The sequence below is a fragment of the Scylla paramamosain genome, unplaced genomic scaffold (genome assembly GCF_035594125.1).
Source record: "Scylla paramamosain isolate STU-SP2022 unplaced genomic scaffold, ASM3559412v1 Contig47, whole genome shotgun sequence".
Taxonomy (NCBI): domain Eukaryota; kingdom Metazoa; phylum Arthropoda; class Malacostraca; order Decapoda; family Portunidae; genus Scylla; species Scylla paramamosain.
Genome location: NW_026973712.1, coordinates 435,321 through 460,000, shown reverse-complemented (window position 1 = coordinate 460,000; position 24,680 = coordinate 435,321). Strand labels below are relative to the sequence as shown.

Below are 24,680 nucleotides of genomic sequence, written 5' to 3'. Positions count from 1 at the left end.
TTCCGACGTTAATCCCCCTAATTGATTCTCCAAAAAAAAAAAAAAAAATACACAACAATGATTGCAAAGTTAATGGCTCATATTAACATAGCAATGAAGCACACAACGCTAATCAACAGAAAAAAAAAAATAGTTTGTTCTGGCAGTGAGGCGGGCATATATATCTGGAGTAACACCAGCAAGAGCACCACGCCACTGTTATTTTGTCTTTCCTCACGAGATAAAACGAGGCGGAAGATAACGACGAAAATTATAATATACGTTGATTATAATAAAGCGCTTGACGGAGTACCTCATTAGAAGGCTCCAGGAAGAATAAAAGTTCACTTAATAGAGCGCAATGTCTTGGCTGGGATTAGGGGCGTGGCTTAGTCCAGGGAGCAAATACCAACTTAATAACGAAAAATAAATAAAATAAATAAATAAAAATGGCGTTGCACCACAAGCAGGGCTCCTCAGAGTTTAGTTACGCAATTGAATGACCTAAATTTTGGTGTATAAAGCAAGAAAAAGTTCCAACTTAATGAAAAATCAAAATGGCGTTCTATTACAAGAGTCGCTCCCAAAGTTCCGTATTATACTATTCATTATACGCATTAATTATGTAAATTGAGGAATAAGTATGTAAATTGGCTAATTTGCTCGCGACACTAAAAAAGTAGGTCTGCTAATTGGATTTGTTCGTGATGCTGAGGTTTTGTAAGATGATCTCAGCAGACTGTGAGTTGTGAGCGAAGTGGCAGGCCCAGGTTAGTAAGAGTACGTGCAGTGTGCTGTCTGTCAGAGAAAACTCCCCTCAGTATGTAATAATTAATGAAACTAATCACGCTAGTTGACATTGCGAAAGAGACTTGGGAGAACTAGCAAGCCTGGACCTCAGAGCTGGAAAACGGTCCATTGCTGCCTAGAGTCATAATAATATTGATCGTATTTACTGCACGTGTATGAGTTTCAACACCTCGATCTGCACTCCTGAGAAAGACAATCCGGCGCCACCCGTTGATTGAAGTCCTTGAATTCGTGTAAAATTTTAAAAAGACTTAAAAAATAATTGTTGAGGTTCTGACCGTGATAATCGATTCCCGAGGTGGTTAATAAAGAAAGAAATAAGTAGATTTTTTTTTCACTAATGGGAGAGAGAGAGTGAAGAAACTAAGCAGAAAAATCCGCTATGTAGTTAGTGTATGTATGACAGAAATGTTTAAGAGCAGGCAGGACAGGTTTATGGATGTGCATGAGAGAAGGTGCCATTACTTATGTCCAAAGAGCTGCTATGGTAGTGTGCTTGTGTTCTTATACTGTTATGAGAAACCTGAGTGACAGCAACACTAAGGGAGAGGTAAAGGACGGCACTGACCTGAGGCGCAGCACAGGTGTATCCGACAGGTGCTTCATCATAGTAGTTCCTAACACTGAGTACTTACACCACCTCACCCATCATTATTATTTCTACTTACACTAGTTCTCCTATTATCAAATCACGCTCGTACTTTCATTTTTCATCACCACGGTCACTTCATCACACGGAGGTCAAGCAACAGTACTTAGCAGAAAGTGAGACGGTTGAAAGTTGGCAGACAGTACGCGCTACAGGCTGCAGCAGCGCCTGGAAACTGTTGCTCTGTTGCTCGCGCGCACGTCCTCCCCTCCCTAGTTCTGCCACACTACTGTCCTTCCTTGCGGCCACGGCCCCCACCTGATCCACGCCCCGCTCACGCCGCTCCTACACCCTGCCAACGTTACAAGGTATCCTCAAAATCTCTCCCCACCCCTGTACCGCGCCATCCAAACGGCATTGCTCTCCTGACCCGCACCTATTAGCAGTAACCTGTGCCACGCCACCGCCAGCGTTGCCCATCCACGTATTTGCCGGCAAACCACTAGAGGGAAAAAACAACGCTACCATTGTTTATCTGACAGTTACCACAGCAGAAATTCAAATATGTCAGGGGTAGGGGGTGAGCGATACAACACACACACACACACACACACACATACGGTATAACATTGTTGTCACTACTGTAAGGGAGTTATAAGAAGTGACCAGCACCAACACTGGCAAAAGAAGTAATTTTCTCAAGTAAATGATAAGTTACAGTGAATATCTTATGTTTATATGATGGGACTTGAGGCCAAGTACCTTCATATTTCACTGAAATACTTGAAAACCCTCTGAGCAAAAATGTAAGAAGAGAATGCATTGATCCTGCACTCCCACTCAGACACCGACCAGCGCGCGCTAATTTCAAGATTTGATTTGATGCGATACAAAACTACTTTCAACCAAGTGTGGCCAATTTTTCATCCCTGCAAAAACATACCGATGCATATTGCGTGTCTCTATACAACGATAACGGCCTTTCAGAATGTAGACAAGTTTGGCTTAATCTAGATCTTGATCTTAAAAAGCGGGATGCCTTCTGCGTCTTGCGCAATAGAATAAGTTTTGGTTTTGTTTTCGTGAGGGAGACATAGTTAACTTTGCTTTGTTTCAATTCCAATGAAAAGGAAAACAAAGACTGTCAGGTCTTCAAGAAACATAAAAATGAAAACATTATTTTCTTCTATTGTTGGATTCTTACCAAGAAGTTTTCTCGCTTTTTCAATGATGTGTAATGTTGTCCTTTCTCACAACGCCTCCAGTGGTGCACGATTATCGAAAATATTCTGTGGCACGCAATGAATTAGCCAAGAATCCAGCGAATGGCATTTGAGAAATCCACTACCACCACACTCCGTTTCTAAACCAAGCAAATAATTTGCAATCTCTCTCTCTCTCTCTCTCTCTCTCTCTCTCTCTCTCTCTCTCTCTCTCTCTCTCTCTCTCTCTCTCTCTCTCTCTCTCTCTCTCTCTCTGTGTGTGTGTGTGTGTGTGTAAGTGTGTGTGTGTAAGTGTGTGTGTGTGTGTGTGTGTGTGTGTGTGTGTGTGTGTAAGTGTGTGTGTGTAAGTGTGTGTGTGTGTGTGTGTGTGTGTGTGTGTGTGTGCGTACCACAGAGTAGAAATTTTATAAATTGTAGTTTTATGGGAAAATTTACGTTTATAAGCATATGAATGTTGGCTATAAAAAGATTTCTCGTTTTTTGTAGATCGCTTATAGCATGCTGGAAAAAAAAAAAAAAAAAAAAAAGGTTATCAGTATACGAGTATGCTGCTTCAATGATTTTTTTTTTATTTACAAAACAAATATATATAAAAAAAACACGCATGTCTTCCTGTATGTCAATAACTCTTTGAGGGTAACAAAGATACTGAATCAAGAGAGAGAGAGAGAGAGAGAGAGGGGGGGGGGAGGGAGGAGAGACAGCCAGATAGACAGAGAGAGCATGAGAAGTACAAACCTGTGCTATATGCAAAGACAACAGATCGCCGTAAGTGCGCGCTTACCCTGATCGTCAGGGTGGAACAGCTCAGTGGAGTTTACGACATCTTATTGATAGACAGCGTTTAAAATATATACTCGTATGTACTGTATATGTCACGCTTGCCTCCTCGACTAATTCTAACTAATTCACATCTGGTCTCGAGGACACGTTAAAAGCTGCATAAGAAACATTTTTAAAATATTACTAGCTTCTGTTAACGCTCCTGACTAGGTTTTTTGTTACTGCGAAATTTGGTTGGTGCAAGCAGCGCTTTTTCCAAAGGTGGAGTGTTTCGTGGCCTTCACTCATAAAAAGTCGCCAGTCACGTAAAAGGAGGAGCAGCTTCATCGATGTTCACGCTGACCGAGTTTTGCCTACATTCTGACCGAACCCTGCCTCGGAACATCTGCCCTAAGGTTCATCACTGTTTTAAGTTTAGCCTCCGCGTTACGGCTGCCAGACACAGACGCAGGGCACGTACTCACCTCGTTAGAATAGATTCTTGTCTTCGTGTATTTTCCGCGTCGTTAAACTCACTGCCCTCGTTCTGCTTGTATGAAAGAAAGAAATATTGCGTTTCGTGTATAACATACATACGTACAAGTATATTCATGTGTTCCTTGTTCACAATTGCTTGTAACGTGCTGGAGAAAATTTCCTGCATTTTTTATAAATGGAAATTGGTCATATTCAGTCCGTTTTTCCTTACCTGTTCTTATCTATTCCTTATCTATTACACCTCAGTAACCGGATATCATAGTGGCATAGAAAATTATGGTCTTTTGTCAAGGTTCCCGGGTTCATACATATCCTCAACACTGCGCAAAGAATGATATATATTGATATATCTTGAAATGTTAAAACACTGGCCAGATCAATCCAGCACGCCCACAGCAGTCTGCCCACCACCACTCTCCGTAATCGCCTTTGCTTCTTCACTCATTGCAGATCTTATGTCTGCTTTCACGCTGTCAAAGCGACCAGCGACCTCCACGCTTATTTGTGCAGGATAAGAGCTGCAGAGTCTTAAAGAAAAGGAAGACTAGGTAACGTTGTTGAGTTTGATGAACCAAGAAAGAGCCGCTTAGATTCTAAGGTGACAAGAATTACTTCTTGAAGAAAGTTAAAGTTGAAAGGGAAGGATGGCATCTAAGTGAAGCATGACTTGCTGCACCACAGATTGCCAGGAAACACATGAAAGAATAAGTTTGTGGTCAGCTTACGCATTAGTATTAAAACTGACATATATGTGTCGCGGGAGGAAGGGACGCGGAAAGTTTTCGACTCGGGAAGTACATTGAAATAAACTAAAAAAATTTGTCGAAAATGGAGAAATGGAAATGCCTCAGTTTTTCTTTTATAAGATTTTTTCCTTCTTCTTCTTCTTCTTCTCCTCCTCCCCTTCGCCTTTTCTTTCAAGACTATCAGCAAAATTTTCTCCCTATCTTAATTGCTTGCGCACGACATTTCATGCTTTTTATATAAACTTTTCAACCCATAAATTATAAATCAGGTGACCTCATAGACTTTTACTGCCGTGGTGAGGAGTCTTGGTCCCCTTACTGACCTGGGCCCGTGTGAAAAGATGGATGCTTTGGTAATATGCGATCTCTCAATCTCAACCCACTACACATCAATTCATAGTGCCCAGCGCCTAGCATGCTCGTAGACAAAACAAGTGGCAATGGCGGTGGCGGGTCTTCTCAGTGCTGGTAAGTCTGTGTGGCTAAAGACAGATATTTTTCTACGGTGTATATTTTGTAGGTAGTGAAGGTAATAATCGATTAATTAAAGAATAGCAATTTCACGAGGGCTGACAATGCGCACAGGTAATTGGTCAAAGGACATTTAAAATACCATGAGAGTAAAGAACAAGACGAAATAAGGGACTTATTTTTTTGGTTGACCGTTATGGAAATGAACAGGAAATTAATAAAGCTTTCGGCAAAACAAAATAAAAAAAAGTCACAGAACAGACTTACAATGGTCAAGCAGCGCCAGTATATACCAGTTCGCAAGCAAACGTCAATCATATTCTGAAAAAAAAAAAGAAGAATCTCATGCCATTTTAGCTTCTGTGGCCTGTGGGCGTCGTGTTTAAAAAGTCATGAAGTCTGTTGCAGATTAGATGAACCGAAAAGAGGAAGCTTTTTTTTTTTTTTTTTGTCAGTAATGAATGATTGATCACGTCCTTGTCAATTATTACTGTGTGAGCCGAGCTACCTAGCTACATATAGGTAAGAACGTAAGAAAATACTAAGAAAATAAAACTGCAAAAATCCATCTGGCTTACACGTGGCAGTCCCTGCATGAAACATCCCTGCCTTTTTCCACCTCTCATCCTTATCCATTAATCTATTTAAACCTTTGCAGCTTCCCTGAAGATCGACGAATTCTTTCATTAAAACTGAAACTTAATGTAGCGGAGAAGTGATGGTAACGCAAGGTGTGTCGTGGGAAAGGCTTAGTGAGGATTAAACAATAAACCCAATGATTACCGCTATGACATAATTGAATGGCCTCAGTCACTCACCTACCCCGTGCGTCACTGAACAGGCTGCACGTGTCAAGGGTGCAGTTAAGATGACATGTCGATCTCACCATTGGCTCGTAACACTCACTGGTCACCCGAGTTTTGGGAAGACTTAAACACAGCTATCCCAGGCTGCCACATCGCGGTGCTCTATGCAGACCTCTCTTGAAGTGATGGCGATGATAATGGCAACAGCAGTAGTAGTAGTAGTAGTAGTAGTAGTAGTAGTAGTAGTGATAGTAGTGGTACTGTCAACAATGAAAATAATAATAATGATAATGATAATGATGATGGTAATAATAACAATAATAATAACAGTAATGTTGATAACTACAACAACAACAACAACAACAACAACAGTAACATTAACAACAGCAACAACAATAACAACAGCAATAATAATAATAATAATAATAATAATAATAATAACAATAATATAACCACTAGACTGACACTCAAACAAACAGAGGTTACCGAGTAAAGATCATAATAGGAAATCCATCATACGTAGCAACAACAGCACCAACAACAACAACAACAACAACAGGTGTGTGTGTGTGTGTGTGTGTGTGTGTGTGTGTGTGTGTGTGTGTGTGTGTGTGTGTGTGTGTGTGTGTGTGTGTGTGTGTGTGTGTGTATCTGGAACGCTTCTTGGGAACCATTTCGGATTCTGTGCAGCAAATAGTCGACAGCGAATGTCAACCAAGTGCCAGCAAAGCGATAAATGTACTGTGTGTGTGTGTGTGTGTGTGTGTGTGTGTGTGTGTGTGTGTGTGTTATCCCCTTCTTGACTGACGATCTAGCCACCTATGCAGACTATCAAGGGCGATGGGACGCGAGATTAATCCATTTCACGTGATTGATGTTACGACTGAATGGGGTCATGGCTGGCTGGCTTAGGGCGGTCATCGGTCTTTCACTGATGGTATTGTGCCGCTGGTGTCATCTTGCACCACCTGTTTACGGAGCGGCAATAACACACACCCTTCATATCTGCCGTGATGGTGACAAGGGCCGGGAATGGGCATCACCCTCCCGAGTGTTGCCAGGTGCTCCTGAGAGGCTCATCTGTCTCGGGGACGTGCCTGTCATCGGCCACGCGTGCTCGACCCCTCCAAGTAGGCTGAGGTAGACGGTATTGTTGTTATTGATATTGTTATTGTTATTATAATTATTGTAGTTGTTGCTGTTGCTTTCTTTTATTGTTGCTGTTATTATTCAAGGTAACAGTGCAACGAATAGGAAAATAATCCTGATGTGACATTTAGCTAAATTACATAAGTGACTATGATCCAGGGGTGACGGAAATGAAGGTTTAACAAGAGCTATTCACAGGATGGCAGGGCATGAAAATGAATCAAAGCTTGTGAGAACTAACGCACGGGGATGTGAAAATTGCCCACGAGCAGTACATTCATGATACACGTAATTTAAAGAAGGTTTTGAATGGTCTTTTTAATTCTGACATGATCTAATTCTGACATACATATTTCATGATATAGTTTAGCTTTTTCATGATATAAGATAGAAAAGTCTCATCATAATTCTGACATGTAACTTTTCATCATGTAGTTTAGATTTTTTGTGTGTATTTCCTTTATTCTAACATGTAGCTTTTCTCACGACTCGTCAGCAACGTGACTTAAGCGATCCACATTGCGAAACATTTATATATATGTGTCTTAAACGAGCTCTTCTCTCTTTTCTCTCTTTATCCAGATGGCATTTTCCGCTCCTCACCTCCATTCCAGCTCTATGACCTTTATTCATTGGCCTCACCTTTCCCCCGTCAGAACGAGACCCTCCCTCACACGCACTACAGGGCTGATGATTCTCAACACCCTCAACACTGATAACGTGGACAGCACCTTTAAAACTGCTACATTTAGCCACCTCGGACTGGAAGGTAATGTGATTATATAAGTGAAGCAACCTATCCTCACCTTCACTGTGTTTTGTGTTCTCTCTCAATCTTAGCTTTTGTGACCTGCTGACAATCTGCTCACAAAAAAAAAATTGGAAATACATAGATTCTCAATAAACTGCAGGACTTTAGGTTGAGGTAAAAAAGCTAAACACAATGCAAAGAAACGACTTTCTCAATCTTAAAAGTTCTGATCTACTGAGCCTCCTCATAGAAAAAAAAATTATGACAAATTGATTCCCAGCTAACCCGGTGACTTCAGACTGAGGGGAGAAGGTAAGCACAGAATGAGGGAGGGGGAAGGAATCCAGCATGTTGTTTGATATTGACCATGGCTGTACATGTTACCCTGCCTCCCACGTGCTGCTCTCACCACAAGCACCGCCCCAGCCTGGATGCGTTACATTAAGGTGAATTAAGGTCGGGGAGGTGGCGAAAATGAGACAGGCATTACCGGGACTCAAACATGGCTCTCTCCATCACTTCACCGTCATACTGGTCACTCAAGCTTCATCTCTGTGGATCGGTTATGCTCTCTCTCTCTCTCTCTCTCTCTCTCTCTCTCTCTCTCTCTCTCTCTCTCTCTCTCTCTCTCTCTCTCTCTCTCTCTCTCTCTCTCTCTCTCTCTCTCTCTCTCTCTCTCTCTCTCTCTCTCTCTCTCTCTCTCTCTCGAGTTAACTTCATGGTAAAGTCATGGTGAGGAGGTCCTGCATGGTGACGTCTCTACACCTTAACTAACAACACACTCTCTGATTTACTACACTGTCATAAGAGCGTTAGGAAATAAGGGGAGCAGCAAGAACCCATCAGACCTACACGTGGCGGCCCATGTATAACCTCCACCTTTCTGCGCTGGGCAAGGTTTACTTACTGTAGGGCTTCATCATTTCACACACCTCACCTCGACTCACGTCACAGAGACTAGATTTTTTGTGCCAGCTCGAGCCATTGTCTTTAGTCGGAGAAGAAATCCCTCCCCTCTCAGAACGCTATGTACTCCTGAAGGGGCAGTAATTATGTATGTGAGATTACCTCGGTGCGCTCGTAACTTCTAATATTTTTGCTCGTAAGTTTTATTGGCGTGTTTTGACTACAAGGTCCAGAATTATCAGTTGCGTTCGTGTTATACCTGATTGCACCATTCTTATTGTAGTAACCAGGCTGTTCAAGTATATACAAGTATATAAGAGCTTAAATAATTTCGTATTTACATGATTACGTATGCTCTTATGTATATTATATAATGGTGCATTGGTTCCTTTTGTTCTTATAATGATAATTGTGATTGATGATGATCATAATGATGATGATAATGCGATGATGATAAAATGGAGAGGAGAAGAAGGAGAATGAAAAGAAAAAGAAGAAGAAGAAGAAGAAGAAGAAGAAGAAGAAGAAGAAGAAGAAGAAGAAGAAGAAGAAGAAGAAGAAGAAGGAGTAGAAGTAGTAGTAGTAGTAGTAGTAGTAGTAGTAGTAGTAGTAATAGTAGTAGAATTGTCAGCGTTAAAACTATATTATCAATAGTGGAGTTTTAGTCGTGTGTGTGTGTGTGTGTGTGTGTGTGTGTGTGTGTGTGTGTAACCTTTTTTTTTTATTTGATGTTACACCCTGCCTGCCAAACCTCGCGTCTCCCTGCATCCTTCAGCACACTACACTGCTCAACACCTCACCTCCACACACACACACACACACACACACACACACACACACACACATGTTTAATAACAATAATGTTTAATAAATGGGCCCTGTGGGCCCATTTATTAAACATTAGGGTTAGTGGCCCGCATTCCGAATCCAGTGAAGTCGATTTATTAAACACTCCTGGAGCCCGAAATGTCGGGCGTCTGCGTCTGAATCCAAAAAAATATTGACACGTTCGGAGAGAAATCTTTCGGGAGCCTGACACCCTCCGAAAGCACCTACGAATTTTGTTTGAGAATGTATTATCCTCTCATTCATAGCAGAAATGTGTTATGATTGTATGGAAATACGTAATAATGCAGGTTAAACATATTATTACACGAATACAATATATTTTGTCAGTACTTAAACTTTTTAAAAGAACTTGGTGTTTGGACGTGACGTATGCCTAGGGGCCTGTTGTCGTGGCGCAAGCTTCTAGCCTGTCTTCACTTCTTACCAACATCTCTACACCTTCCTGGAGCTTCAACCATGGTATGTATAGCACTATTACTTGTCAATATTACATGCAGAGCCCAAATAATATGTGTGGAAGCTGTTTGTCGTTAGAAAAGCTTGCAGAACAGCTGCAGGATAGCTGTGGGTTAAGTTGTTTTGGTATTATTATTTATGGTGAATTAACTTTGTTTTGATTAGTTTTGCCATCTCACGCAGGTTAATTTATTGTTATTGTGATGGAGCAGGTCTCTGACAGCCGCCAGCTAGCCAGACAGCCAGTGAGCTGTTCAGGCCAGCAGGCTTTAGCTCTGCTTCCCATATATGTTGACATTTCATATTATGGCATTGTTATTGATAATATTATTGATAACATTAATTTTGGTAGTATTTTTTGTGAGGGAGGACTTAAGAAGATGAATTTCTTTTTAGGCTGGCATTCTTGCACTTGTGCACCTTCAACATGCTGATCGAGCTGATAAAGCAAGGTTACCAAGGAGACTGGTCAAGGATCACCAAAACCCTTTTGCTGCCTACTCTGAGGATGAGTTCATTCGGAGGTACCGGCTGTCAAAGGAGTGCATTCACACCCTTCTTGGCCAAGTGGAAGTGCTTTCCTCTATCCCAAAATTGTAATGCATATCAGTTCAATCTTAAACTCTATTGCATCTGTCATTTGATACATTGTTATGTGACTCAATACAAGATACAAGTACCATGTAGGATGTAATTATATATTTTCCTGTGAAGGACAAGACATGAAAGAAATGTTATATATAATCATATATGAACCCTCAAAGTGTAGGTCATGAAAATAAATGGAGGTCAAGATTTGTTTGTTTTTTTTATTTATTTTCACTCAAATATACAACACACACACACACACACACACACACACACACACACACACACACACACACAGACACACACACAGACACACACACACACACACACACACACACACACACACACACACACACACACACACAGGATACTTACAGACTGCTGGGTCTCCCAGAAGCTGGGCTGTAGTACTTGCGTACTTGTTCCATAGTGCTATCAACATTATGCATAGTCTGAACAAATGCATTTGTTGATGTTTGCATTGCCTGAGCAAATGCATTTGCTGCCACTTCAGCTTGATTGCCAAGCTTCTCACATAGAGCAGAGAAGTTTTGCAATGACACTTTCAAGTCGTCATTGAAGGTCTCTGCACCTTCTCGAATAGCGCGGAAACATTCCTCCCTCTCACTGCGTAGGGGTCTCTTTCGGCCTCTACGGGTGGAGGGTCCAGTTTGTGATGTTCCTCCTGGTGCTGTTGCTGGCCCTGCTGGTGGTGTTGCTGGTGCCATTGCTGGTGCTGTTGCTGTAACTGTTGGTGGTGCTGAAGCTGGTCCTGGTGGTGGTGCTGTCGCTGGTCCTGGTGGTGGTTCTGTTGCTGGTCCTGCTGCTGGTGCTGTTGCTGGTCCTGGTGGTGGTGCTGTCACTGGTCCTGCTGCTGGTGCTGTTGCTGGTCCTGCTGCTGGTGCTGTTGCTGGTCCTGCTGCTGGTGTTGTCGATGGTCCTGCTGCTATTGTACATGCAGGAAGCATGTCGTCGTCAATTATTTCTGCTAGATGAGAAGTTAATGTTAAAACAGGAAACATAATTTTTACAAAGATGTTTATGATGCATCAATCACTACCAGTGCACACAAATGAAAATATGCTAATCTAACCTAACCTAACCTATACCAACCTAGCTGAACCTAACCTAACTTTAACTCCACTTTTAACATTGATGTCCATGGCCATTAACGTTAATTTTACTATCAACGCTATTGCGCACTACATGTTGTGTATTTCCTAAATTTCTAGTAACTGTAAATTTACTGAATGAAACAGAATTATATGACAATGCATGAACATATCCAAAAAACAACGTATTCATGATAATTTCACAGTTGCCAGGGCAGCCTACTGTCCAAAAAAAAAAATAATAATAACAAATGGGGAAAGAAATAGTATGAAAAATGAAGGCAATAAGTAAGATTGTGTATATGATTAAAGACTAACAGAAAAGAAAGCCAAAATACAGACCCACTTCCTCTTCTCTTATGACTATGGGTACTAAGCTATCTAGCTGGTTGTCTGCAAATTGCAGCTCCACAGCCAGTGCATCTGTTGCAACAGCCAAGAAGTCATCTGTGACTGGTTTTGGTGATGGCCCTCCACCAGTCTTGAAGGACTCATGAAGAAATTTCTTGTGATTCTTCTTCACTCTGTAAGCATGAACATAATGTAGATTACTAAACAATGCCAGTAGTGCTGTACAGAATCTTCAGTTAGGAATGATTTGGACAAATATAATAATATTCATTTATTGTCTGTGTACTTTATTTCTTAATTCCATTTCTTATATTTCCAAGTAAAAAACTAACCTGAACCTAACCTGAACTTAACCTAATATTGCTGTTTACCATGGAGCTTTTCTTAAATATTTGCTAAAGAAAAAAATATTAATAATCCATTAATCATATAAAGGGCAGGTAAGAAATGGTATATGCTACTTGTGAGATACCAGCAAGCTAAAAACACCCCCCCTTAGACCAGCAAGCTTAAAACACCCCCTTTAGATCAGCAAGCTAAAAACACCCCCCTTAGACCAGGAAGCTTAGAACACCCCTTCTAGACCAGCAAGCTGAAAAACACCCCTTTACAGTACACCAGCAAGCTAAAAACCCAATTTAGATCAGCAAGATAAACACACTCCCTTTGTGAGAGGTAAACCTGAGTGTTAATTTAATTAATGAGATACACTCAGCTTGCCCTTACGGATGCAGCATGATGCAATATGTTATTGCTCTGCTAAACACAAAAATTCACCTGCTATACACAAAATATACAGAATATTTACATCCACTTACCGTATGTACTCCCAAGCCCGTTTGAGCTGGGTTACTGTCCTGGGACGTTCAGCAGGGTAGCTGAGGTTGAATTCAGCAGCTACTTCCTCCCAAGCTTTCTGTTTTTTTCTTATCCCGTTGAAGTCTGTAGAATGATCCAACAGGATTTTCTTTGAAGTTATCACCTCAGACAGTCTCTGGCGTTGAGCATTTGTGAGTGCGACAGCTTTTTCTCGTGGAGAGAGGAGGAGAACAGAAGAGGCAGGCACACTCATGATAGCGGCGAAGCTGTGGGCGAAGTAAAGGTAGCACGTGGATTTGTTTATATGTGCTCAGGTCTACCAATATCGGGAGCAAAGGCTGCCAACTCTTCCGATAACCTCGTACGAACGTCGGGTTGCCGTTTTCTGTTTAAAAAATCAGCGCGCCAGTTTCGTAGTAGGATGCCCGACGTTGGGGATTCGGATTGCGGGCCAGTAACCCTAATGTTTAATGAATGTTTAATGAATGGGCCCACAGTCTCACACGTTCACCCCCATCCTTAACTATTTGCTGCTCCCTCCATTTTCACCTTTATACGAGCATTCTCCCTCCTTCCAGTATCCCCCCACCACACACACACACACACACACACACACACACACACACACACCTGCATTCCTTCCACCTTTACAGTCGTGGTTTAATGTTTTTCCCAGCCTACCATTGCACCTTAGTCTCACACGTTCACTCTCCATGCCTTTACCACACCCGCCCTTTGCCTTCCCGTACTCCTCTCCTTTACTTCCACTCACCCTCCTCCTCAACCCAGCTGGGGGCCACTCGTTTCGACAAATTTTCTCACATTTCAGCTCTTTTTCCCCTCTCTCTCTCTCTCTCTCTCTCTCTCTCTCTCACGGGAGTTGGCTTTATGGTACGTGCGTGGCTGTTGAAAGGTTGCAAGTTCGATCCCCGCTCCAAGCAAATTCTGGGTGGGAGAAGTACCGGTCTCTCCTAATTGTGGTTACCAGGTGTCACTTGCGACGCTATTACCTTTTTTACTCGCTCTCTCTCTCTCTCTCTCTCTCTCTCTCTCTCTCTCTCTCTCTCTCTCTCTCTCTCTCTCACTCATCCCCCGCTCATACTTACTTCATTCTCAACTTCCACACACTACACCACCTTCAACCACCACCACCACCACCATCACCACCACAGTATCACAAGCAGCAGCTCTCCCTCCGCCTCATGTATATACTAAAGGTGCTCTCAGTGAAGGCGGCGGTGCACTGACCCAGAACAAACATACATACACGCTTGCTTGCCCTTCTTTTTTCTTCCCTCACCGCCACCACCACCACCACCACCTCCATCACCTCCATCAGCATGCCACACACACACACACCTGATTTCTGCACTCCTTCCCACTCCCTCTCTCTCTCTCTCTCTCTCTCCCTCTCTCTTTTTCCCTCTCCTCCTCTGCAGCAGCCAAAAGTGCCTTCATCATTGCCTTCTTCAGCGTCCCCGTTCTCATCTTTAAGGTATCGGAGTGTATTTGTTGGTGAGGCATCCATCTGTGTCTATCCAGCCACCCAGCCGCCCAGATGTTGACTTTATCGATATATGCTCCCTCTAGCTTCTTTCCCCACCAGTCATCCTTCATTTTACTATGCATTTACTATTATTTCCCTTCGTTTCTTCGTTCCTTCCTTCCTTCCTTCCTTCCCTTCTTCCTTTCCTTGGCCTCTTTACTTTGCTGCTTCCTCCTTAAGGTTCTTTTCCTTCTTTCTTTCTTTTCCTTCCTTCAATACATACTTCACTCCTTCCCTCCGTGCTCCTCTCCTATCTCCTTTGCTTCCTCCCCTCCTATTTTCTTATCTTTCTTCCTTCCCTCCATCACTCCTTACTGTCTTACTTCTACTTTCCATCCGTTTTTTCTTTCCTTTCTTCCTTTTCGACTCCATGCATCATTCATTTATTCATTCTTTCATTCTATATTCCCGCCCTTACTCCCTTACCGTATTTCTTCCCTCCCTCCCTCTTCCTCCCTCCCTCCCTCCCTCCCCCACAGCCCTTCTCGTTCCCGTTTCATCCTCGGCAGAATAAGAGAACTGAGGCAGCAGACTTAAACAAAAATATTAAAGTTAATCTCTGTCATAACTTCATGCCTCTCTCTCTCTCTCTCTCTCTCTCTGGTATCGTCATGTAACCCTGCCCCTGTTTCCTGGTCTCGTTTGTTTCCCTTTTCTGTTCTTCTTCCCCCCCCCCGCCGGCTTTCCGCCACACGCTTGTCGCTACTCGTGCTTCCTCTCACGCGTCGGGCTTCTGGCTTCGGGCTTCGGGATCCTCGCCTCGTATCCTTTCGTAACCTTAATATCAAGTCGATGTACCTGCTCTGTTTTTTACTGTGTGTGGGAAGGTGGGTGATAGGTAGGTGGGTGGGTGTGTACTGTAGTTTCCCTGTCTGTATGTTAGTTTGTCTCTCTCTCTCTCTCTCTCTCTCTCTCTCTCTCTCTCTCTCTCTCTCTCTCTCTCTCTCTCTCTCTCTCTCTCTCGTTCCCTCCTTACTGCTTAAAGGAAAATTTTGTCTTTGTGTCCAATGTTGTTGTTGTTGTTGTTGTTGTTGTTGTTGTTGTTGTTGTTGTACTTATTTCCAGTATCATTATTATTTTATTATTATTATTATTATTATTATTATTATTATTATTATTGTTATTATTATTATTATCACCATCGTCATCATCATCATCATCATCATAGTCGTCATCATTACATCTCATCTAAAAACAAAGATGCACTTCAGAAACTACCTCGTATTAAGATTATTTTATTTTCTTCTCACTTCTTCTCTTGATCTTCTCTTCCATGATTTTCTTCCTTTTTTATTGTCCTGCTTTTTATTATGAGGCGAGCTCCCTCCTAAGAGGATGTTTCTTGTTCATCATTGAAAGTGATGAGAAGAACAAAGAAAAGAATGATCGTCGCAGCCAAGACATTAATACATGATGAAGGAGAAAAGAACAGGTAAAGAGAGAACATTATGACAACGACAGATGAGAATAACGAAGAAGAAGAAGAGGAGGAGGAGGAGGATGAAGAAGAAGAACAACAACAGCAACAAGAGCAAGAAATGAAAAACGACAAGAAGAACAAGAAGGAGAGGAAAAAGAAAAGAAAATGTTACAAAAAAAAGTTTAAACAAGAGAAAATAACATGCAAAAAAAAAAAAAAACGAAACGAACGCGATGAATACAGAAACACCACCGCGAATAAATGATGATAAGAAAACCGGAGAAAGACCAGAAAATGTGATGAAACAAATGACATTACGAGAAGCGGAAAAAGAAATAAGCGATACGGATGCGCAACAAGCGGATCACGAACAAACACACGAGAACTAGAGCAGTATTATTGTTGTTGTTGTTGTTTTTTCCACCCATCCACACTCTTCCATTATTATTGCTTCTTTCCTTTTCTCCTCCCGCACGGACGCTGAAACAATGCAGGAAAACCGGTAAGAAAAGAAGAGGAACAAAGAAAAAAAAAAACCTTGCTCTTTACTTCCATATTATTGCGCTGTAGTACATATGAATAACAACAACAACAGCAGCAATAGCAGTAATGGATAATAATAGCAACAAGCATAAAGAGTAGTTAAGAAGCGTTATTGTGAAAAAAAATAAAATAAAAAGTGAATAAACAGTGTGTAGCGTTATATAAAAGGTGTTATGAAGCCGTGAACTCCATACTAACGTCAGCTGCACTTCCTCTGTTCCCGTGAGCAATGGTACCCATAAAACATAACAGTAATTAAGTAATAAACACAGCTCTTCTCTCTCTCTCTCTCTCTCTCTCTCTCTCTCTCTCTCTCTCTCTCTCTCTCTCTCTCTTCAATGCTGAGTTCATTTGTGTAGTCATTACCATCTTCTTTTCATTATATATATTTTTAGCCTTCATGCCTCGGAGAATCCAGCATTTTCTGATCTATTATTGTCTTGAAAAATCTTATAATCGCCGCCATTCAGGAATATTATGCCCTTGATACTTATAAGTCCGTTGAGTGTTATTATCTTACGGCAGTTGTTTTTTTCTTTTTTTTTTCCTCCTCTTGACGTAAACCCGTTCAGAGAGACTATATTGGATTCTGACTATACTTTTCAGAGACGCTTTGTTCCCTCACCACGACTTCACCGTTCTCAGTCATACATCAAGGAAAGGCTTTATTGTCCTCGATCATTAAAGCGTAAAGGTGAGCCGCGGTTGGCATAGGGGCTCGGCACATGGAGTAGGGTAGCCAGTTCTTTGCTTTGTTCCCAGTTATAGCTAACCGGTACACATTTTAATGCTTGGTCAACCTAGGAGCGAGCAATCGTCCTAAAAAAAACCCCGGCCGTAACCAGGATTCGAACTCGGGAAATCTTGCATTGTAGTCAGACGCGCTACAGCCTGAGCTTCCTTGGTCATACATCAAGTGAGACATCATGATAAGGCTGTGCAGTTCTCGCTCCACAGCTTTAACAGAGTGGGCATGGCTAAGACAGTCAGCCTCCACCATTTTGCTGCGCCGAGTGTGTCGCCTACTCGTCGACACCTGCACCGCCGCCCACACGTGCGCTGAACCCTTGCCTCTCATTTTTTTATGTATGCTTTTTCTCTTGTTAACATTTGTAGCAAAAAGGAAAGATAAGATAAGCGTTCGTGAAAATCTCTGAATCATTTTTAACTAACGTTTTGAACGGTGAACAATAAATAGGAAAAAGTTTAAAGTATTCACTGTATACCCTCGACTCTGTCCCCCACGCCACAGATAACGAAATTCACCAGATGCTACGAGTACAATTCTGAATATTTATGTGCTAACGCCATCCAGAAATCAAAGAAACAAATTCAGCTAGAAACAAGCTAAAGGCTTCTCCTATAACAGTGCAGAATGAAAGAATGAAAGAGAATTGTGTCCTTTCAGTCCGTGTGGTCATGTAAAATTGTATCAACTGCCAAGTGTCGCAACGTAAACCTAACTAACGCGCTCAGACCTTGTAGTTTCCTGGTAGGAGAAATTTTACCTTTACCCTGAGAATTGTTGTATGACGTGTTACTGAACATTTGTTTGGGAACAGTGCGACTAAGGAATAAGAAAGGTGGATAAAGGTGATTTGGTCTTCAGCAGGTGTAATGTTTTGTGTGCTTAGCCTGTCATTATGATAAAGGTAGATTCATTAGCTATTGCTCGATTACTTTGAACTATTAGAGAGACAATTAGAATTAGAATTAGAGAGACAATTTGTAAAAGAAAATGTCATTCAGGTGAGGAGCTGAACTGAAATTAAAAAAGTAAGTGAAGCGGCGAGATTAATCCTCATGAAGTATTCGTACATTAGAGGGATGGGGGTGGCCATTGTACAGGTGTCAGTGTTCATAATCCACTTGCATGCTGAAGTATTTAAAGATAACAGGTAATATTGGAGTCTCCCCAGGATAATCACCGTGTCTTGCGCTGCTCACTGATCTACCACACATTACTCGTATCATCCACTTTGACAAAAAAGAAAATAATGATAAAAATATTTTCAGTAGATTCGTACCTCTTTGTGTAAATATTCGCTGCAATAAGAAAAATGACGCTTAGTGTGTATTTGATCTCCGTGCATTACAAGAGGACTTCATACCTTGCAGAAGTCCTGATATAACCATATTAAACCTCAACACTCCCTCGTGATTACAGCAGTCAATGGTCTTCTTGATAAGCGGGTAATATGCCACGTCCATTCTGGTCTCCGAGTGAATGCTGCCATTGCACCAACATTGCTGCGCCCTTCAGGATTTGGCGGGAAGGTGGAAGAGCCCATTCTCCCGTTTGAATTAAAGGTCTCTTGAGAACTTGCTCAGCGGCGGTCATTAGCCACATGCTGTCCTTGAGGGTGTTGCAGAAGTAGTGGCAGCTCCCCGATCCTGACTTCCTCCTCGCACGTATAATTTGATGAAAATTTTCCTCCTCTTGGGAATAAGTTACAAGTTCATCCTCAGCCAATTAGATCACAATGAGCCTGGCTGCCAGCTAATGGGCATTCCCTGATGAAAAGCCCCTGCAGGTTGTGAAGATGACTGTAGTCTTGAAAAAGCAATTTTTATGTAAGAGGAACACTGGCACTGGCAACAAAATATATATATATATATATATATATATATATATATATATATATATATATATATATATATATATATATATATATATATATATATATATATATATATATATATATATATATATATATATATATATATATATATATATATATATATATATATAAAAGGCCCACTGAGATGCCAGTCCTTAAGGAAAAGCCAAAAGGTTTAGCCAGAATTACTGGTAAATACGTGAGCTGTCAGGGAACGGAACGGAGCTTTCCATAATGATAAACGAATGTCTGTGTTTCTACCTCCTCTTAATACAGTGGAAGCACACACACTAGTCGCTGCTGGCAGCGCTCCATAAGGCCGGGAGCGGTGCTTTCCTGTCCCGTCGCTCTGTTATATTGAAGGAGCCTCAGGAGTGTTTGCTATGGGAGGTGAGAATACACACACACACACACACACACACACACACACACACACACACACACACACACGATCGTTAATACCCTTTGCCTGATAGAGAGTGATAAGAAGGTCGTGCGTCCAATGTTAAGGACCATTAATAATCTTAAGGTGACAGCGCACGCCTCCAGGCCCTCATTAAGCTGGTGTATGGTAAAAGGGTCAGGGTGCCATCGCCCTACAACAGTGATAGTCAGCCTAGGTGCTCCCCAGCGTGCATGAACTTTTTCAGAGGTTACCTGGAAATAACAGGAGTGCATAAGGGTACACACTAAGGAAAGGTGTTTCAGGAAGATTTTGTCACGTAACATGCCCATGACATGGCCAGTCTATATGAAAGTGCACAGTAAGAAAAGTTGTTTTAGGAAGATAATAGTGTGCCATCTATTTAAATTGAAATTAACGTAATAGAAAATTAATTATTGTATTAGTATATGATACTCAGACGCACCTCGCACCTGATGGGTTTGAGATGTAGCATTTTGTTTTATTGTGCATTTAGCACTATATAACAATTTATTAGGACTCAGTAGCTATTTTCATGCTCAAAATAGAAACCTAATACTTTTATCTATGTATTTTCAGTCTCAAAAATAGAGGAAAACGTGATTTTTTTTATTAATCGTTCTGGGAGCGAGAGTACATGAACTTCTCAAAAGCTCCCGAAAAGGTGCATCAACTTAGAAAAGGCTGACAACCACTGGCCTGGAGGGACACGGCTAACATTACCGCTTTTGTTGTACAGGCTGCACACCCACTCTCCAGAGAACAATGCACTTCTACTGTTACGCAAAATGTGGTAGAAGTGTTTGGGATCACAGTGAATCTCGTCATGGGTGCAGGTAAGCGTCACTGCACCTGGCGGCTTGCGGGACACCTGCGGGATGATCGATGTGGCCTATATAATGCAGTGCAGCCTCCAACCAGCCGCGCACCACCTCACCTTTAACACCAGAGCCACAGACCAACACTCCCATTATTTACGTGTATCTTACCGCAGAGTGTCATCCCCTCTCTTGCTGCGTGACGCCTCCCTCCCCCGCAGAGCAGCGCAGCTCAAGCGGAGTTTACTGCTGTCACCAACGCCGTTCCTAAAATGGATAGAAAAACACAAATAAATTATCATGCACCAAAAATAATATATATATATATATATATATATATATATATATATATATATATATATATATATATATATATATATATATATATATATATATATATATATATATATATATATATATATATATATATATATATATTTATATATATATATATACATATATATATATATATATATATATATATATATATATATATATATATATATATATATATATATATATATATATATATATATATATATATATATATATATATATATATATATATATATATATATATATATATATATACACACATACACACACACACACACACACACACACACACACACACACACACACACACACACACACACACACACACACACACACCTTCATCGGTTGAGCCTCCAGCACTCAGCACTCGCAAAAGACTTTGATGCTGAAAGAAAGGAAAATGGTCAGGTTTCGAAATTTGATTTCGACTAAAAATGTTTGTTGGTGAAAGCTTCAGAGGAAAATATCTGAGACGGCACAGTTGACAGGCCTTTGTGCCAAACTCTTTAGCGTGATCACCTACTGCTTTTAACTTCCCGATTCCCGCCGAGGCCAGGCTTATGGTCACACTGAGGCATTGTTTGGCCCCCGTCCGTCAAGGGGTGGCTGATGCGTCCCCTCTTCACCCTCAGTGGCTTTCTTTTCTCTCTTTATGTGTTTCTTCCCCTATTTTCTTTTTTTTCATTTTATTTTATCTTCTCCCACCGTTTCCCACTCTACCGTATTGAAAATCAGCCATCCAGGAGAGAGGCTCACTCATCATTCACTCTTCATGGCCTGATGTATGGCCCTTGACTGGTGCTCCTCCAATCACTCACACACCACTGAATGTCATCACTTTTGTAACACATTTGAAAAAAAATATTTTTTTAAACCCAGAGGTACGACGACAGGCACCAGCCATACCTGTGGTGCGGGACCTGTCTGAGCCCCTTATTGATCTGCCACACCTGGGCGCAAGAGGTGTTGTATTTGTCAAACGCAGAGTGATGTTTACCTTTTCGTGAGCCAAGGTTCCTGAGCATGTGTTAATAATTAGACCAACTTAGCAGGTTACCTTCGGCTTGCGGTGAAAAGTAACCATAACTTTTTTTCTTTTTTTTATCCTTCCCGCTAAAAACGAACCCCATAAAACAGGACTGCCTCACGAAAAGGTTTCCCTCACTGCACTGCATCACACATCAGGTCACGGTGTCAGCTAAAAAGCATGAGACAATTACTTAGTGAAAAAAAAAAAAAACTATAAAAACGCGAATGTTTTTATTCACTCCATTAATCAAACCTTCATAAAGATAAAAACATAATATATTTAAAATCTCCGCAAATCAAAAAAGTGTTTCAAAATTATTAAAAAGCCATTACAGTTTTTTTTTTTTTTTTTTTTTTCCTTACATGATTTCCTCTCGTATAAAACTAGTGATCAGTTATAATGTTTTCAGCTCCGATGAATGACTGGCACAGGTTCTGGTTGGAAGTAATGCTGGAAAGAGTGCACGAGTACATTTAGATATTACAATGAGTGTGCAGATAAGTAATTTCTTCATTTACTCAACATTTTTCATGACTCCATTTATCATATCTTTTAACACAAATGCACACACAATATTTTTCTTTTTTATTTACGCTATTGTGAAAACCCTTTCTGTTATTTGTCTGCGTAAACATTAAGGAAAATATACACGAACCTTAAAAGAAACACACACGCACACACACACACACACACACACACACACACACACACACACACACACACACACACACACACACACACACACACACACACACACACACACACACACACACACACACACTAGTCACTCTCACACGATACTCCTAAACAAGGTGGAATCAGAAGCTTTTGATCTCATCGACTCCTCTCCTTTCACAAACTGTCTTGAATATGTAGCTCGTCCCCGCAGTGTTGCATCTCTTATTGTCTTTAATCTTTACTTCCATGATTGCTGCTCTTCTGAAATTGCTACGTGCATGATTTCCCCTCCCGCCGCCTCGTTGCACAATTTCTTCTACTTTTATGTTTCCAACGCAGTATCTTCATTCTTTCATGCCTTTCACTGGTTAATTCTTGAACTCTCTTACTGTTTCTGCCTCTCCTCCTTCCTGCAAAGTGATTTAGAGCAAGAGTATCAAGACTTCTCGGAAACTTAACTGGTCATCTCCACGGGTTCCTTTCCTATTTATTTTAAGGAATGGCAGAGTGATCGGATTTTTAACATATTTTTCCTAGTTCAGATTCCTTGATACTAACAGAGAAAATTTATTCAACCAAGAACACAGTAAATGATATCACACAATTATATGGACATTTAATATAAACAACACTTTCACACCAAGACCACCACCACCACTACCACCACCACCACCACCACCACCACCACCACCACCACCACCACCTCCGCCCCCATGCAACCGTTTCCGAACCGAACAACGATTGCTTACTTTATTATTTCTTTCATTACTTTCCATGTCGCCAAGTATAGCAATCAGTCATTGGAAATCATAGTTTGTGTATGTGTGTGTGTGTGTGTGTGTGTGTGTGTGTGTGTGCGTGCGCTCGCGATGCAGGATAGTCACATGGATAAGCATATGATTATAGGCAATAAAAACAGCTTTACCGTTAAATGGTTCTCTATTATCGCTTTAAAAAAATGATAGATTAAACACATTTATTGTACGACTGAAAAGCTTTACGTTTTACAAAAATAAATACACGTTCACAAAAGTATAGATCCTGGCGTGCTGCAGTGAATGTGTCAGGTTAACGAGGCCAAACCATCAAGATATGAACTGGAAGTGGGCGGGGAGACTGGCCTTGGGAGAGAGACACACTCGTACTCAATGCATCCAATTATACAAACATTAGATCACCTGCATGTTGTCTGCATCATCTGATCACACTCATAGGATGGCGAACAGACTCAGTATGCTTGAGGCGGATTGCAAACACACACACACACACACACACACACACACACACACACACACACACACACACACACACACACACACAGAGAGAGAGAGAGAGAGAGAGAGAGAGAGAGAGAGAGAGAGAGAGAGAGAGAGAGAGAGAGAGAGAGAGAGAGAGAGAGAGAGAGAGGGGAAGAGAGAGAGAGGGAAGAGAGAGAGAGAAAGAGAGGGGAAGAGAGAGAGAGAGGGGAAGAGGAGAGAGAGAAAGAGAGAGAGAGAGAGAGAGAGAGAGGAGAGAGAGAGAGAGAGAGAGAGAGAGAGAGAGAGAGAGAGAGAGAGAGATCAACATACCTGTGAACGGACCTGACGACAATACAGGTTAATGATTATACCGGAGAACACAAACATAAATGCAATGAACAAATACATAGAGCAGCAGAAGGATAATATGAGCGTGGCAGTCCAACCAACAGTATTAATAAGTGAATGAAATCTCTGATCGGATGTGTAAAGGGCAGGGAACTTAATAGTTATGATAAATATGCAACTCTACATTTATCTTCAGCTCACCTGGTTATGAAAGGTGTACTGACAACATTAATGCTTTAATTGGTGGTAATATCATGAGCGGTGCTACCAATTATGAAGGCTTTGTTTCACAATCCCGTTGTTTTCTGGTATTCATCTGTCATAAATTTGTATTTGTAAGCCATTTTCAGCTCCACGCCCACATTGATAGCTCCCTTGCATTTTGATGTCATTAGCCAGATGAACTCCATTCTCCCCCACCCACGCCCCAAGAGTGAGTGATACACAACTCCGATAGTAATGGTGGAGCACGCCTAACCTCGCCCGCCTATTCTTAGATTGGTCAGGAAAGACCTGTTCCAGAGAAACTTCCTTCGTCATAAAGTGGTAGATGACTGGAATGGACCCAGTAATCAGGCTGTTAGTGCTGAGTAATTAAGGAGCTTTAAAAGAAGATTATATTAACGTATGGATGAGTATGATAGTTGGAAATAGGCAGGAAATACAGGAGCTGCCAGGTGTACGTCTGACGGCTTCATGCAACTTCCTTGATTTCCCTGTTCTTAAAAGTCATTCATAACTCTACGGACAATTGTCACCGCGTTTTGATAGCACCTAAGTAACCACCTCCGCATTCCCACGCTGCCTGTCAAT

At 41.4% G+C, this 24,680-nt stretch overlaps 1 protein-coding gene and 1 long non-coding RNA gene across 2 annotated transcripts in view; one reads left to right on the top strand and one right to left on the bottom strand.

Annotated features, from left to right (window-relative positions):
- The window catches only part of LOC135098151 (uncharacterized), a 41,475-nt gene extending 30,685 nt beyond the window's left edge, over positions 1-10,790 (top strand). Inside the window, exons 2-4 of the long non-coding RNA XR_010266617.1 lie at positions 7,690-7,802; positions 9,886-9,998; positions 10,392-10,790. This is a non-coding gene — a long non-coding RNA (uncharacterized LOC135098151). The remainder of the gene's footprint in view (positions 1-7,689; positions 7,803-9,885; positions 9,999-10,391) is intronic.
- Positions 10,791-10,856: 66 nt separating this feature from the next.
- LOC135098149 (formin-like protein 1) lies at positions 10,857-13,655 on the bottom strand. The gene is made up of 3 exons (XM_064000366.1): positions 12,865-13,655; positions 12,038-12,219; positions 10,857-11,568 (listed from the first exon to the last, which is right to left on the bottom strand). Exons 1-3 carry the CDS (start codon positions 13,116-13,118, stop codon positions 10,955-10,957), a joined length of 1,050 nt encoding a protein of 349 aa, XP_063856436.1. The 5' UTR covers positions 13,119-13,655; the 3' UTR covers positions 10,857-10,954.
- Between the last annotated feature and the right edge of the window lie 11,025 nt (positions 13,656-24,680).

Coding starts and splice junctions, on each gene's coding strand:
- LOC135098149 (XM_064000366.1), bottom strand. CDS start 13,118: ATGAGTGTGCCTGCCTCTTCTGTTCTCCTCCTCTCTCCACGAGAAAAA. Junction 12,220..12,864: donor CGGGCTTGGGAGTACATACG/GTAAGTGGATGT, acceptor TCATGCTTACAG/AGTGAAGAAGAATCACAAGA. Junction 11,569..12,037: donor CATAAGAGAAGAGGAAGTGG/GTCTGTATTTTG, acceptor CTCATCTAGCAG/AAATAATTGACGACGACATG.